The following is a 14,546-nucleotide window of genomic DNA, read 5'->3' as shown; positions in this document are numbered from 1 at the left end:
ATGATTCTATTTCCTGATTTTCTGAGTTATGATCCTTTCTTACCAATGTCTTAATGTCATTCTTTATTATGGAAGAATGTTAAATAGAGCGAAAGGCTCATTCTTGAGATTTTGAGAGCGGTAGCCAATTTGTCTCCATCTGAGTGTTTTCCTCCTTTCCTGGGCTGCAGTTACACTGAGACATCCCTCCTCATCCTCACTTTTCAATGGCCCAGGGCCCAAGAGGCAAATAGTAACAGTCCCCAACCTTCCCAGGTCGCCATCAGCCAGCTTGTTATAGAGCTGGGATTGAAGCAGGGGCCTTCTCTGAGCTGTTCGTCTTTACCTGTCATTCCTCATGAGGAGTGGCAGAGGGAGTTTAATTTAGATAAATGTGACATGTATGACTCTAACGCTATTACTTCTCTTCCCCATGAGCTTTGTTTATTCTGTTTCTCCATGCAGGACATACTCAACTACATTAACAGGAAAGAGTTTGAGCCGCTTCATAAAGTTGACCAGCTGAACTTGGAGAAGGAGAAAAACAAAATATTTCTTCGATTTTGTAAGTATTGATGTTATATTATCCGTTGGTCATGGCCAAGACGGAACCTGAAAGTTTGACTCCATTAGTTTCTTATGGCCTGCCCTGTAGATGAAGAGGAGATCACATTCCCTCCGACATATCGATATGAGCGAGGATCCCGGGACGTATACGTTTGTCACAAACAGAAGACTACTGGGGTACGTAATGGCTTTCCTAGTCAGTTGCAAATTTCTCATCTCTTTTTTTTCTCCCCCATCCTTGTCACTGCTGTAATTGTATAAATATTTGGAACCACTGGCTTGCAATGCATATATGCAACTGGAGTTATAGTCAGTCAGTGAAGGTTTTGAACTCAAACTCAGAAATTTGTGAATCTTGAGAACTCTCTAGCCTAGAAGGCTGTGGATGACCATTTGTTATGTACATCTAAGAGTCAAAGAGTTGAAATAAAAGATTATCCATCATTTTATTGAATGATAGAACAGGCTTGGCTTACTTGTGTTCCTATTTAATGGTCGTAAGTTCTACAACGGAGAAGATTGTTTGACTCACTATGCTACTAACTCTTTGCAAGCTCGATTTCAAGCCCTATTGCACTCCATGCTTGCAGAAACCTGCAGATTTGCAAGTTATTTTTGAATCTGCTTACACTACCCTGATGCAGCCTGGCTTGCTGAGCTCTTCCAGTCTCCTGCTTGTCTACTCCACAGCCCTTGCAGACTGTACCTTTCAGATCATCAGGTTGCCTTAGGTTCTGACCAGTGGTTTGAGACTGGCATTCCACTCCATTTTTTTCTTTCCCCCATGAAAAGCCAGTAATCTTCTGTGAGACTTAGTATTCCTCTATGACCAAGGAATTTAGCTGTGAATAAATACATTTTCAGTTTTGTCATGACATTCTATGAAATGTTTTGAACCTATTATTTGGGCATTGCATTTGTTGATTCCATTCATTTTTTTCCCTGTAGAAAATGGGCCAAAGGTAATGTTTGTATTTGAGTTACAATTGACTTAGATTAAAATGACTAATCTCTCTTTAAATTCCAACATAAAAGACCCTTTTGAGAAAACATTGTGAATTACCACTTTCCATTTAGACTTCACATCTGAAACTTGAGAAGAAGGCTGAAAACCAGAATACACATATTGTAGATGTTGGAAGTAAAAATAGGAAATGCTGGAGAAGTATTGGGGGGGGAAATGGTTCGGGTCGACAGATTTCTGTCAAAATGCATGTTTGTTCATTTTTTTTTGTCTGGACTCGAAGAAACTTAAGTGACTTCTCTTTGAACATGGCTCAGATTTCCCAAAGTTTGACAAATGCTCTTTTTCATTTCTGCTCACGGCCCCAAAGTCTGACCAACATTTCACTTGATGCTGCCAGTAAGATTAATTCACTCAGCTTGCTGGATTTTATACCTAGTGCTGAAGTCACAAAAAATTAGCATCATTGGCAACTATTGCCTGTGAAAGTGGTTTTTAATACAGCTGAATGGCTTGCTTTCAACCTTGCAAATATCCTCCAGTTCTGACAGTGTGAATCCTTTGACAAAGAACAAAAGTATAAAAAGGAGAAAACACGTGAAGATACCCTCACCTCAAAAGGATCTCTTAACACTTTGTAGCATCTCTATTGAGTCATAGAGCATTGAAAAGACACTTTTCAGTCCATCATGGCTGCTCTGGCTTTTCGGTACATGTCAGGAGTTGTGTAGGCAAGTAGAACTGAAGCAAGAGCAATTGGCAAAGTGGAGGAGGATCTCTCCGTTCTAGAGCCTGATAATATAAACGAGATGACTGTGTGAATGCAGGTGCTGTTTCCACCAACAGGTCCGCACAAATGTTCCATCGTGGTGTGACAGAATTTTGTGGAAATCATACCCCGAGACCCACATCATTTGTAATTCATATGGTAAGTTAATGTGACCTCGATCCCTTGACAGATAACTCTGCGAGCAAGTCTCTGTATTTATTCCAGTGTATTTTATCGAGTTGATTCATTACCATAAATACCAAAAGCCAATAGGTTCATGCTTAGCTTTGAGATATTGAATGGCATCAAGGGTAGACTACTTGCCTTGTTGTCCATTTCATGATGAAGGATTACATGACAGCCAGTCTTAAGGCTTTGGTGTGTTTGCTTCCAACCATCTGTTCCACAATTTGTACCATTAAATTGAAATTAAAAATCTCACAATACCAGGTTATAATCCAACAGGTTTATTTGGAAGTACAAGTTTTCAGAGGACTGCTCCTTTGCCAGACAGCTAGTGGGGCAAGATCATTGAACACAGAATTTATAGTAAAAGATTGAAGTCGAGAGTGTAGTACTGGAAAAGCACAGTAGAGCAGGAGAATCATGAAGGGCTTATGCCCGAAATGTTGATTCTCCTCAGATGCTGCCTGACCTCTTGTGCTTTTCCAACACTACACTCTCGACTTTGATCTCCAGCATCTGTAGCCCTCGCTTTCTCCAAAAAGATCAATTGTCATACAACTGATATGATGTGAGACACTTTGATCGTTTACTATAAATTCTGTGTCCTATGATCTTGCCCTACTTGCCAACTGACGAAGGAGCAGTGCTTCAAAAGCTTGTACTTCCAAATAAACCTCTTGGACTATAACCTGATGTTTTTTGATTTTTTTAACTTTGTCCACTCCAGTCCAACACTGGCACCTCCACATCATGGCATTAAATTGAATGCATACTGACTTGATCTAGCAATGTCATCCCATATGTGTTGGCAGTTCATTGGAATAAAGAGACCAATTTATTGGAATAAATTCACCATTACACTATTCCCAGTGTTGCATCACTTAATCTTCCCTTCTCTTGTGGTGACTGAAGTCCTTAAGAAATTCCTGTGCCAGACTCACCAGAAAATGACCTGAATGACCAGATCAAAGTCAAGTACATCTTCATACTCGATAGTAGTTATTTTGGAAACCAAACAAAAACATTTAGAAGCACATGCAATGGACATTAGAATACTCATTCGCGCTCCAATTTGTGATGAGCGAATCCTGATGAGGACCAATAGATTACAATGCAACTGCGCGGGTTGGTATCTCCTCTCCTTATCAACCTTCCAATAAATACTAGTTGGACAAGCACACCAGAATCAGCTTGGTATTAGATCACATTAGAACTGGACTGCTGTTGGAATGACTCCTGCTCAGTTTGAAAGGAGAGTAAACTAGATCTCAGAAAATCTGTAAAATCATAGAAACATAGCACGTAAAAGCCTGAATAGACCATTCAGCCCCTTAAGCCTGCTGTTCCATTCAGTGTGATCGTGGTTGATCATTCAACTTAGTCCTTTGTTCTCTCATTCTCCCCATATCAGAGCTGTAGAGATTTTTAACACTGGAACAGACCCTTCAATTCAAAACGTCCATGCTGACTAAATATCCTAAATTAACCTAGCCTCATTGGCCAGTGTTTGACCCATATCCCTCTTAAACCCTTCCTATGCTCATCGAGATGCTTTTTAAATGTTGTAATTGTACCCATCTCCTTCTACATGAACAACTTGACCCTTTAAATATTTCTCCTCTCACCTTAAATCTATGTCCTCTAGTTTTGGACTCCCCTGCCATGAGGAAAAGGCATTGACTATTCACCCTAGCCATATTGTTCATGATTTTATAAACCTCTATAAGGTCATTCCTCAGCCTCTAATGCTCCAGGGAAAACAGCCCCAGCCTTTTCAGCTTTTCCCTATAGCTCAAATCCTCCAACCGTGGCAACATTCTTGTAAATCTTTTCTGAACCCTTTCAAGTTGCACAATATTCTTCCTGTAGCAGGGTGACCAGAATTGAATGCAATGTTCCAAGCATGGCTTAACCAATGTCCTACACAGTCACAACATGACCTCAAACTCTATCCTCAATGCACTGACCAATAAAGGCAAGCATGCCAGATTCACTACCCGATCGATCTGTGACTCTGCTTTCAAGGAACTATGAACCTACATTCTAAGGTCTGTTTATTCGCCAACACTCCCTAAGACCTTACCATTAAGTGTATAAGACCTCCAGCTGGTTTGCCCAACCAGGTTGCAACCCCTCACATTTGTCTAGATTAAACTCAACTGCCATTCCTTGGCCCTGGTCAAGGTACCATTGTACTCTGAGGTACCTTCGTTGTCCACTATAACACCAATTGTGGTGTAATCTGCAAATTTTCTAATTTATTCCTCCTATGTTCACATCCAAATCATTTAAACAAGTGCCGAAAAGCAGTGGACCCAGCATCGATCCCTGCGGCACACCACCATCAAGGGCATCTAGTCCAAAAAGCAACCTTCCACCACCACCCTCTGTCCCTGCTAGCCAACTTTTTATCCAAATAGCTAGACCCCTTTGATTCCCTCCAGGCCTAAGAACTATATCTCTTGAAAATCGTCAAAGTTTTGGTCTCAGTAGTTAACTGCAGCAGAGAGTTGGTTCAATAGAAACTGATCCAAAGCAGAGAAAGGTTAATGTAGGGGAAATAATTTGAAAATATGGCAGCTCAGTTCAGTCAAGTGGAATGTATAGCCTGCAATATAAGGAAAGTCCTGGATTATACAAGTATCCTCACAAATTGCGTGCAGGAAGTGCTCCAAGATGCAGAAACTTGAACTCTGAGATTAGGTGTGAGCGGCAGCTGGAGTCACGTTGGCTCATCTGTTAAACTCAAAGTTATATGGATAGCACATCCAGAGAGGTGGTCACACTGAAGAGACTGGGTGAAAATCAAGCAGTGCAAGAGAAACAGACGTAGTTCAGGAGCCCCCTGGGCTCCAACTCTCAATTCACTCTTCTCTTTTGAAGGCTCCGGTTCCTCGAGAATTCAAACTGGACCACGTTTGTGGCACCACAATCAGCTTAGATTGCAGGAGCAGAGGAGGAAGAATGATGAGCAATAGTGGTAAGAGATTCATTAGAAGAAAAGAAAAACATTTTTGTGGTTATTGACAACATTGCTAGATGCAAAGGAGATGCTAGAAGATCATAGAATTGCAAATATTTGGTCGTCTTCAACAAAGACTTTATGGATGAACCCAGCAATTATAAACCACTCAGTTTAACTTCAGTGAAATAAAAGCGAATGACTGGATGCTGCACATCTGAAATTGAAGCAAATGCTGGAGACAAGCTGGCAGCATTCTGTGGGCAGAGAAACAGTTAAAGTCCCATTACTCCTCTTTGAAATTAAAGAACTTCAGTGGTTTAGCTTCAGTGGTAGGGAAGCTTCTAAAAAGTTATTCAAGAAAATATTAGTGGTCACATGGAAAGTGGTGAGTTGATTAGAAAGATCCAGCTGGAATTTCTAAAGGGGGAATTGTTTGACTAACTTGTTGAAGTATTTTGAAGAGTTAATAAGGTAAGTGAGGCTAATGCTTTGTTGTAGTGAAGATGGATTTTCAAAAAACAATTACTGTTCCACACAACTTGAGAAAAGTTATACATCATGGAATTAAAGGGATAGTAACAATGTGGCTACTAAACTGGTTGAGTGATAGAAAACAGCAATGGTTAATGGATAGTTTTCAGGCTGGAGCAAGATCCCCAAGGGTTAGTATTGGGACCCTTTTCCTTGGTATATATTATTGATCTAGATCTTGGTGTAGAGGGGGCAGTTTCTAAGTTTGTGGATGATGTAAAACTTTACATTGTAAACTGTGAGGGTGACAGTATAGAACTCCAAAAAGACATAGGCATTTAGTTGGATTGGGCAGAAAGGTGGTAGATGATGTTTGATATGGAATCATTGAGATCTGCAACCACACAAAAGTCCTTTGGGCCACCACATCAAAAACATCTGCCTTGATTTATTTGATTTATTGTCATGTGTATCTTGTTAAAAGTATCGTGAAAAGTGTTTGAATAGTGTCGCCACTCTCCGGCACAAGCATAAAACACAGAAAAAATAAACCAAAACATAGATTGAAAAAGCAGAAAAATGAAGAAATGAACAAGTGTCCAAATGTGTAGTCCTCCTTGTTAAGTGCTCTGTCATGGCCCGTGGGACTGGTGTTCAGACATGAGTCCCGTTTACCATGCTGCTGCTGTTGGAAGGAAAGTTGCCACTCTTTGGTGCCTTCTTGATATACCTTGACCATGCAGATACCACCAATGCTGCTGGGTACAGAACCGGCACAGAAACTTACCATAGGCCGTACTTGTTCATGCCTACCATTTTTCCTGAACTGAACTAGTCCCATTTGCCTGTGGTTGGCTCATTACCCCTTTAAACGTTTCCTAACCACGTACCTGATCAAACGCCTTTTAAATGTTGTAATCGTACATGCCTGTATCCCCTCTTCCAGCAACTTGTTGCGCACACACACCATCCATGAAAAGCATTGCCTTCAGGTCCCTGTTAAATTTTAAGTTTTTTCCCTCTCACCTTAAAACAAAATACACCCTCTAGTTTTGAACTCCCCTATCCTGAGGAAGGGATCTGTTCACCTTCATCCATGCCCTTCATGATTTTATAAACTTTTATCGGGTCACCCTCAGCCTTCTACCTTTCACCGAAAAAAGTCCCAACCTATCCAGCCTTTCCTTGTAACTCAATACTTCCAGTTATGGTAACATCCTTGTAAATTTTTTTTGTACCCTTTCCATTTTAATAACATCCTTCTTATAGGCAGAGTGACCAAAATGATTTGCAAATATAACCAGTGTGATGCAAACACAATAAGTCACAGAATGAATGATTTGGATTTAAAATGCATAGCATGGAAGTGAAGTGGGGCAGATCATGTTGATGTTGGAGAGTGCCAAGGTGTCTGTGCTTTGTGAACAGTGGAACTGCTTCCAAACTCAGATAATTGAAGATGACTTAACTATTTTGAACCTTCAGTGAATGAGGAATTGAACTGAAATGCTGTCTGCCAGAGAGACATGTGTGAAACATGTATGATACCCTTACAGAGAATTGGAGTTCCTTGCTAATAATCTGCCTCGGTCAGTTATTTATCTTGCTTTCTCTGGGACCTGGCTGTTTTCAGATTGCTGTCATTTTGCCTGAAATTACCAAAGACCAGGCACTCATTTTTGACAAACTGATTGCATGTAGAAGACTTTGATAGAAGCATTTAATAACATTTCTTTAAGGTAGTTTTGCATTTATATGTCCTTTTCCCTGTTTGCCATGGATGTGATTTCTTTCTGATTGTTCACTCTTCTCCTCTCTCAACCCCGACTCCTTACTCTACATCCAGCCCTACTCAAACTTAAACCACACCAAAGAAGCAGCACATGTGGTCTTCATTAGTAACTGGCTCTGTGGAATCAAATTTCCAGTTAATCACAAGATCAGAACCAAAACACGTCAAGGACACAACTGTTCCAATTTCCACTGAAATCTTAGCAACTGAGAAGTGCTTTCAAAGCTGATTTTTTTTGTATTTGGTGACTCTTGGATACTGTGTGGGGCCAACTGACCTCTCCATAACCATTCCCTTCAGACAGTAGCTTGTTACAGTATGCATTGCACACTGTTCTGGCTGTGCTTCATGGGAGACATTTAATATATGTTTGACACCCTGTGTGTGTGTGGCTCTGCACCCTGTGTGTGCATGTGTGTTTCTCTGAGTATGTATGTTTGTGTATGTATCTGTCCGTGCATGCCTGTGTCTTGCTCATACTTGGTCTTCCCCTCCCCCTCTGGGGTGGGTTTGATCAAACATTTTATGGGACAAAAGTTCATCTTTGTTCCTTGCTATTTTAAGGTTGCAGCCAATCCCAAAGTTTAAAACAACTTTCAACTCACTTTTTCTCTCTCCTACAGTTATTTGTTCTGCCAGATATCTCTAGTTTTCCTGGAATTTTCTGATCCTATCTATCTCAACATGCATTTTCATCTCTCATCTCCAGTGCTCTCCTCAAAGTATGGTCACTTGAAGTAGTTTGTTTTGAATTAAATTGAGTGGCCAACTGACGACCTCCATAACCATTCCCCTTCAGACAGGAGCTTGTTGCAATATGAGTCAGTGTCCTCTTTTGTGCAATTTAACATATCAGATTATTTGAGTTTCACCTTGTGTAATCTCGAATGACTCCTTTGTCTTTTCTTAAATGTAATCCACCTTAATTTCCATTAATTGAGGGATTAAGAATCATACAGATGTACAGCACGGAAACAGACCCTTCAGTCCAATTCATCCATGCTGACCAGATATCCCAACCTAATCTAGTCTCACCAGCCAACACCTGGACCATATCCCTCCAAACCCTTCCTATTCATATGCCCATCCTGATGCCTTTTAAATGTCGCAATTATACTAGCCTCCTCCACTTCTGCTGGCAGCTCATTCCATATATGTACCACCCTCTGAGTGAAAGGGTTGCACCTTAGGCCCCTTTTATATCTTTCCCCTTTCACCCTAAACCTATGCCCTCTAGTTCTGGACTCCCCCATCCCAGGGAAAAGACTTTGTCTATTTATCCTATCCATGCCCCTCATGATTTTATAAACCTCAGCTTCTGACTCTCCAGGGAAAATAGCCCCAGCCTATTCAACCTTTACCTATAGCTCAAATCCTCCGATCCTTGTGAATCTTTTCTGAACTCTTTCAAGTTTCACAACATCTTTCCAATAGGAAGGAGACCAGAATTGCATGCAATATTCCAACAGTGGCCTCCCCAATGTCTTGTACAGCCGCAACATGACTTCCCAACTCCTGTACTCAATACTCTGACCAATAAAGGAAAGCATACCAAATGCCGCCTTCACTCTCCTATCTACCTGCAACTCCACTTTCAAGGAGCTATGAACCTGCACTCCAAGGTCCCTTTATGGAGTTTAATTCAGATAAATGCGAGGTGCTGCATTTTGGGAAAGCAAATCTTAGCAGGACTTATACACTTAATGGTGAGGTCCTAGGGAGTGTTGCTGAACAAAGAGACCTTGGAGTTCAGGTTCATAGCTCCTTGAAAGTGGAGTCACAGGTAGGTAGGATGGTGAAGAAGGCGTTTGGTATGCTTTCCCTTATTGGTCAGAGTATTGAGTACAGGAGTTGGGTGGTCATGTTGTGGCTGTAAAGGACATTGGTTAGGCCACTGTTGGAATATTGCGTGCAATTCTGGTCTCCTTCCTATCTGAAAGATGTTGTGAAACTTGAAAGGGTTCAGAAAAGATTTACAAGGATGTTGCCAGGGTTGGAGGATCTGAGCTACAGGGAGAGGCCAAACAGGCTGGGGCTGTTTTCCCTGGAGCGTCGGAGGCTGAGGGATGACATTATAGAGGTTTACAAAAATATGAGGGGCATGGATAGGGTAAATAGGCAAAGTCTTTTCCCTGGGGTTGGGGAGTCCAGAGCTAGAGGCCATAGGTTTAAGGTGAGAGGGGAACAATCTAAAAGAGACCTAAGGGGCAACTTTTTCACACACAGGGTGGTGCGTGTATAGAATGAGCTGCCAGAGGAAGTGGTGGAGGCTGTTACAATTGCAACATTTAAGAGGCATTTGGATGGGTATATGAATAGGAAGGGTTTGGAGGGATATGGGCCGGGTGCTGGCAGGTGGGACTAGATTGGGTTGGGATATCTGATCAGCGTTGACAGGTTGAACCGAAGGGTCTATGTCCGTGCTGTACATCTCTATGAGCATTTGCAATAAGGGGGCTACATTTAATCAACTACTCTACCAAATGTCTCAAGCTAACTGAAGCCAAACTCGAGGGATTGTGTTTTTAAAAAAAAAAGCTGTTCAGCCCAGAAATCTCATTCTTCCTGCTGATGTACATGGATTGTCTTCATCAGTAAGATCTCTCCTCTGTTTGTTTTTCTCCATCCAGGCTGCACAGACGATATTGTGACAAGTGACCACTCGCCTGCCTTTGGCACTTTTGAAGTTGGTGTGACATCACAGTTTGTATCCAAAAAGGGTGAGTATGTTCACATGGAGCATCAAAACAGGAAGAGGCCACTCAGTCTGTTGATGCTGTTCTACAAATTAGCAAAACTACAACTCTCTGCACCTAGGCTGACTTGTATAACCCAATCACTTTCACTGAACAAAAATCTGCCCATCTGATTTTTGAAGTTCAGTGGCCTCCAGAGCTTTGGCAGCAAAGAACTTTGCAAGTTTCCTTCACACCCTTCCTGAGTAGCATTGATTTGTGAATCTGGTTGCTGAATATGGTCATGGTATTCAAATGATGCTGGGGCCAGTGGTGAGGGATATTGCAGCTAGACCAAACCTGTGCACCTACATCCACTTGCCTTGCCCAAAGGGTTGCACGTGCCATCAGGGGTATCACTGAATTCAGGCTGTTCTTCACTTTTGGTACCAAATGCTGCACTGTCAGAGCATCAGCACTGGGGTAGGCACTGCATTGTTGGAGGGGCAGTACTGAAGGAGCACAACACTGTCAAAGCAATGATATTGTAGGCAACTGGCAGGGCTCGAGTGTGGAAGTGTAACGCTGTCAGGAGAGCAGTACAGGGAAAGTACCCCACTGTTGAAACATATAAATGTAGGAGCAACAGCAGGGTGTTCGACTGTTTGAGCCTACTTTGCCATCAGTATAGTCATAGTTGATCCTCTTTTTTTTCCATGCCATATTCCTGCTTTCTACACATAATCCTTGATACCTTTAAAATTTAAAATGTATCTATCTCTTTCAAAGCCTTCTGTGGTAAAGAATTTTATGGTTGGCCACTCTTTAAGAAATGTTTCCTCATCTCAGTCCTAAATGATCTATACTGTATACATATAGAGGCATAGGGTGGCTAGTCAGAGGCCTTTTCCTGGGGTAAAGAAATCAACTCCCAAGAGGGCACAGGTTCAAGGTGAGAGGAAGAAAGATTAGGAGAGAAGTGCAGGCAAGATGTTTCACACAGAGGGTGGTGTTTGGAATGTACTGCTGGTAGAGGTGGTGGAAGCAGGCACATTAGCCATGTTTAAGACATATCTTAATAGACACATGAAAGGGAGGTGATTAGAGGAATAGAAACTGTGCATGGGCAGTAAGTAACAGGCCTAAATAAGGGTAAGGCATTGGCACGGGCTTGGTAAGCTGAATGGCCTATTCCTGTGCTGTATTGTTCTTTGTTCATTGTATCCTGAGACTCTGTCTCTTCTAATGATAGACTCCCCAGCTTGGAACAACATCCTTCCCGCATCTAGTCTATCCAGTTCCTTTAGAATTTTACAATGTTTCAATTAGATTCACTCATTATTCTAAACTCTAGTGAATACAGCCCCAGGTGAACCAACCTCTCGTCATAGGACAGCCATTCCCAGTATAAGCCTTGTGAATTCCCACTGTACTCCTCCTATGCAAATATATCCTCTCTTAGGTAGGGAGACCAAAACTGCAGGAAATACTGTGTGTGTGTGTGTGTTCCATCAAGATCCAATATAACTGCAGTAAGATATCCTTCTTCTTAACTCAAACCCTCTTGCAAAGTAGGCCAACATACCATTCAGGAGAAAGTGAGGACTGCAGATGCTGGAGATCAGAGCTGAAAATGTGTTGCTGGAAACCTGCGCATTTTCAGCAACATACCATTTGCCTTCCTCGTTGCTTATTGAGCTTCTGTTTACCTTCATAGAACGGTGTACAAAGACAGCCAGGTCCCTTTGTACATCCACATTTAAATAATACTGTCTTCCTGGTTTTCACACCGAAGTACCTCAATTTCATATTTACCCTGTATGATTCTGAATCTGTATTGTTTGTCCATTCGCTCAACTTGTCTAGATCACCCGGAAGCCTTCTTGCATCCTTCACACAACTCTCAATTTCATCTTGTTTTGTGTCAAGATCTAACTTAGAAATATTGCATTCGATTCCCTTATCCAAGTTATTTATAGATATTGTAGTTTGCTAGGGCCTAAGCACCAATCCCACAAGTCACAGCCTGCCACCAAGAAAAAGATCAACTTACTGGAATTAGAATCCCTGCGGTGTGAAAACAGGCTCTTCGGTCCAACAAGTCAGCAACGACCCACCGAACAGTAACCCACCCAGACCCATTCCCCCACATTTACCCCTGACTAATGCAACTAACCTAAACATCCCTGAATACTATGGCCAATTTTGCATAGTCAATTCACCTAACCTGGACATCTTTGGACTGTAGGAGGAAACCAGAGCACCTGGAGAAAATCCATGCAGATCAGGGAGAATGTGCAAACTCCACACAGACAGTCACCCAAGACTGAAAACAAACTGGGTCCCTGGCACTGTGAGGCAGCAGTGCTAACCGCTGAGCCATCAGGCTGCCCTGATGTCATAGCATCATTTTCCTGGTTTCCAGTCTGTCCGCCAATTCTCAGTCTATATCATATTTACCCCTATCCCATGTGCCTTAATTTTGCCCACTGGCATCTTGTGTGTGACCTTGAGAAAATCCATCTACACAATATCCACTGGTTCATGTTTCACTGTGCATCCACGTGATCTACTGTACATTAGTTAAATATGATTTCCCTTTTATAAATCCATGCTGACTTTGTCAGATCCCTTTAATGCTCTCCAAGTGTTCTGTTATTATGTTGTAAGGGAGTACAAGGGCAATGTCACATTAATGGCAGGGCAGTCAGCACCAGGGTAGCTTTGCCATGGTGGCAAGGGAACTCCAACACTGTCAGAAGAAAAGTACTGAATGTTTGCACTGGTGGCCCCTATTAGGGAAGCATCACATCGTCAAAGGGTCGTTACTAGTGATGTCGTAGCATCATTGACGAATATTGTTGCAGAATCAGCATTGAGCGAGTGCTGCATTGTTGGAGGGTCAGTCTATCAGATAAAATGTGAACCCTAAGGTAGATGCAAAAGATTTCATGGCACTGGTGTCTTTTTCAATATTTATCCCTTAACCAAAATCAGTAAAAACAGATTATCTGGTCATGCAGTATGATGATGGTATGACTACGCTGCTTGTTGTTATTTTATAGATTATAAAATTAACACTTCAATTATTTATTGAACCAGTGGGTGTTGAGAATGTATAATTCTATGCCACATAGTTGGGACACATAGCATAGATTAATGCATGAGTTTCACAGAACTGTATTGAATGCCAGAGTTGAGGGGTGGTGAGCCTTTATACGAAGATCATAGACCTGTTGAACTGAATGGACTGTATGAATTAAAAGTAATGTAGAGTGAACAATAAGCGTCTTGACAGTTCAGTAGTTTGAAAGATAAGGCTTTGACGGAGAGTGAGCTTTTGATGTCTGTAGCTGCATGTGAATCAATCGTAGTTATTGTGATTGTGTGTTGCAGATAAATATAAAGAGACTGCGTCAGTCAGTATGAATGTGAGGAGCCTGTTATTTGTGTTCTATATTGTGTACTTGAAGCAGCTGGGTTTGTTTACTGGGGTCACAGCTGATGCGAGTGCAGACATCCATGACAGTGGTGATTATGTGAATGCGATCCCTTGTCATTCATGCTTGGTCCATTAAAGGTGCTTCTGACGAACACGATGCTCTGGTCTGCTATGGTTAGCCAGTGAAGAGTGAAGCTAGTCATTGAAAATTGCTAAGAGTATGGGCATGATCAACAGTGCATTGTGACCCAGGCTTTGTCAGAATGTGACAACCATCACATTGAAGGGTCATAGTAGCACAATCATGATATTACTCAACTAGTAATCGATAGGAATAATAATCCCACTACGAGAACTTGGAAATTTAATTGATCATTTAAAAGAACCATAATGCAAAACCACTGTCAAAACCTAACTGCTTCACTAAAGTCCTTCAAGCAAATAAATTTGCTGTCCTTATCTGGTCAGGGCCTATATATGATTTCAGATTCATAGCAATGTGGTCTACATTTAACTGCCCTCTGAAACAGCTGAGCAAGCTAGTTGGTTGTGATATAAATAAATAAATGCTGACCTAGCCAGTGACACCAGCATCTGTGGAAAACCTTAAACGAGAATCATACCCCTAGACCAACAAGCCTATTTTTTGAATGGATTTTTTTGAAAAAAATCTAAAACCAAGTACTACAAGTTTTAAAATGATTTGTAAGGGACATTTTCTTTTGATCTTCCTGAT

At 41.5% G+C, this 14,546-nt stretch overlaps 1 protein-coding gene across 1 annotated transcript in view; it reads left to right on the top strand.

Moving 5' to 3' along the window:
* The window catches only part of inppl1a (inositol polyphosphate phosphatase-like 1a), a 231,278-nt gene that overhangs the window by 181,605 nt on the left and 35,127 nt on the right, over window positions 1–14,546 (top strand). Inside the window, exons 16-19 of the mRNA XM_060826353.1 lie at window positions 445–544; window positions 635–723; window positions 2,357–2,438; window positions 10,324–10,413. Coding sequence (XP_060682336.1) covers window positions 445–544; window positions 635–723; window positions 2,357–2,438; window positions 10,324–10,413 — 361 coding nt within the window. The remainder of the gene's footprint in view (window positions 1–444; window positions 545–634; window positions 724–2,356; window positions 2,439–10,323; window positions 10,414–14,546) is intronic.

This window comes from Hemiscyllium ocellatum, chromosome 6, assembly GCF_020745735.1.
Source record: "Hemiscyllium ocellatum isolate sHemOce1 chromosome 6, sHemOce1.pat.X.cur, whole genome shotgun sequence".
NCBI lineage: Eukaryota > Metazoa > Chordata > Chondrichthyes > Orectolobiformes > Hemiscylliidae > Hemiscyllium > Hemiscyllium ocellatum.
The sequence above is the reverse complement of the archived record's forward strand: the minus strand, read 5'-3'. Positions and strand labels throughout refer to the sequence as shown.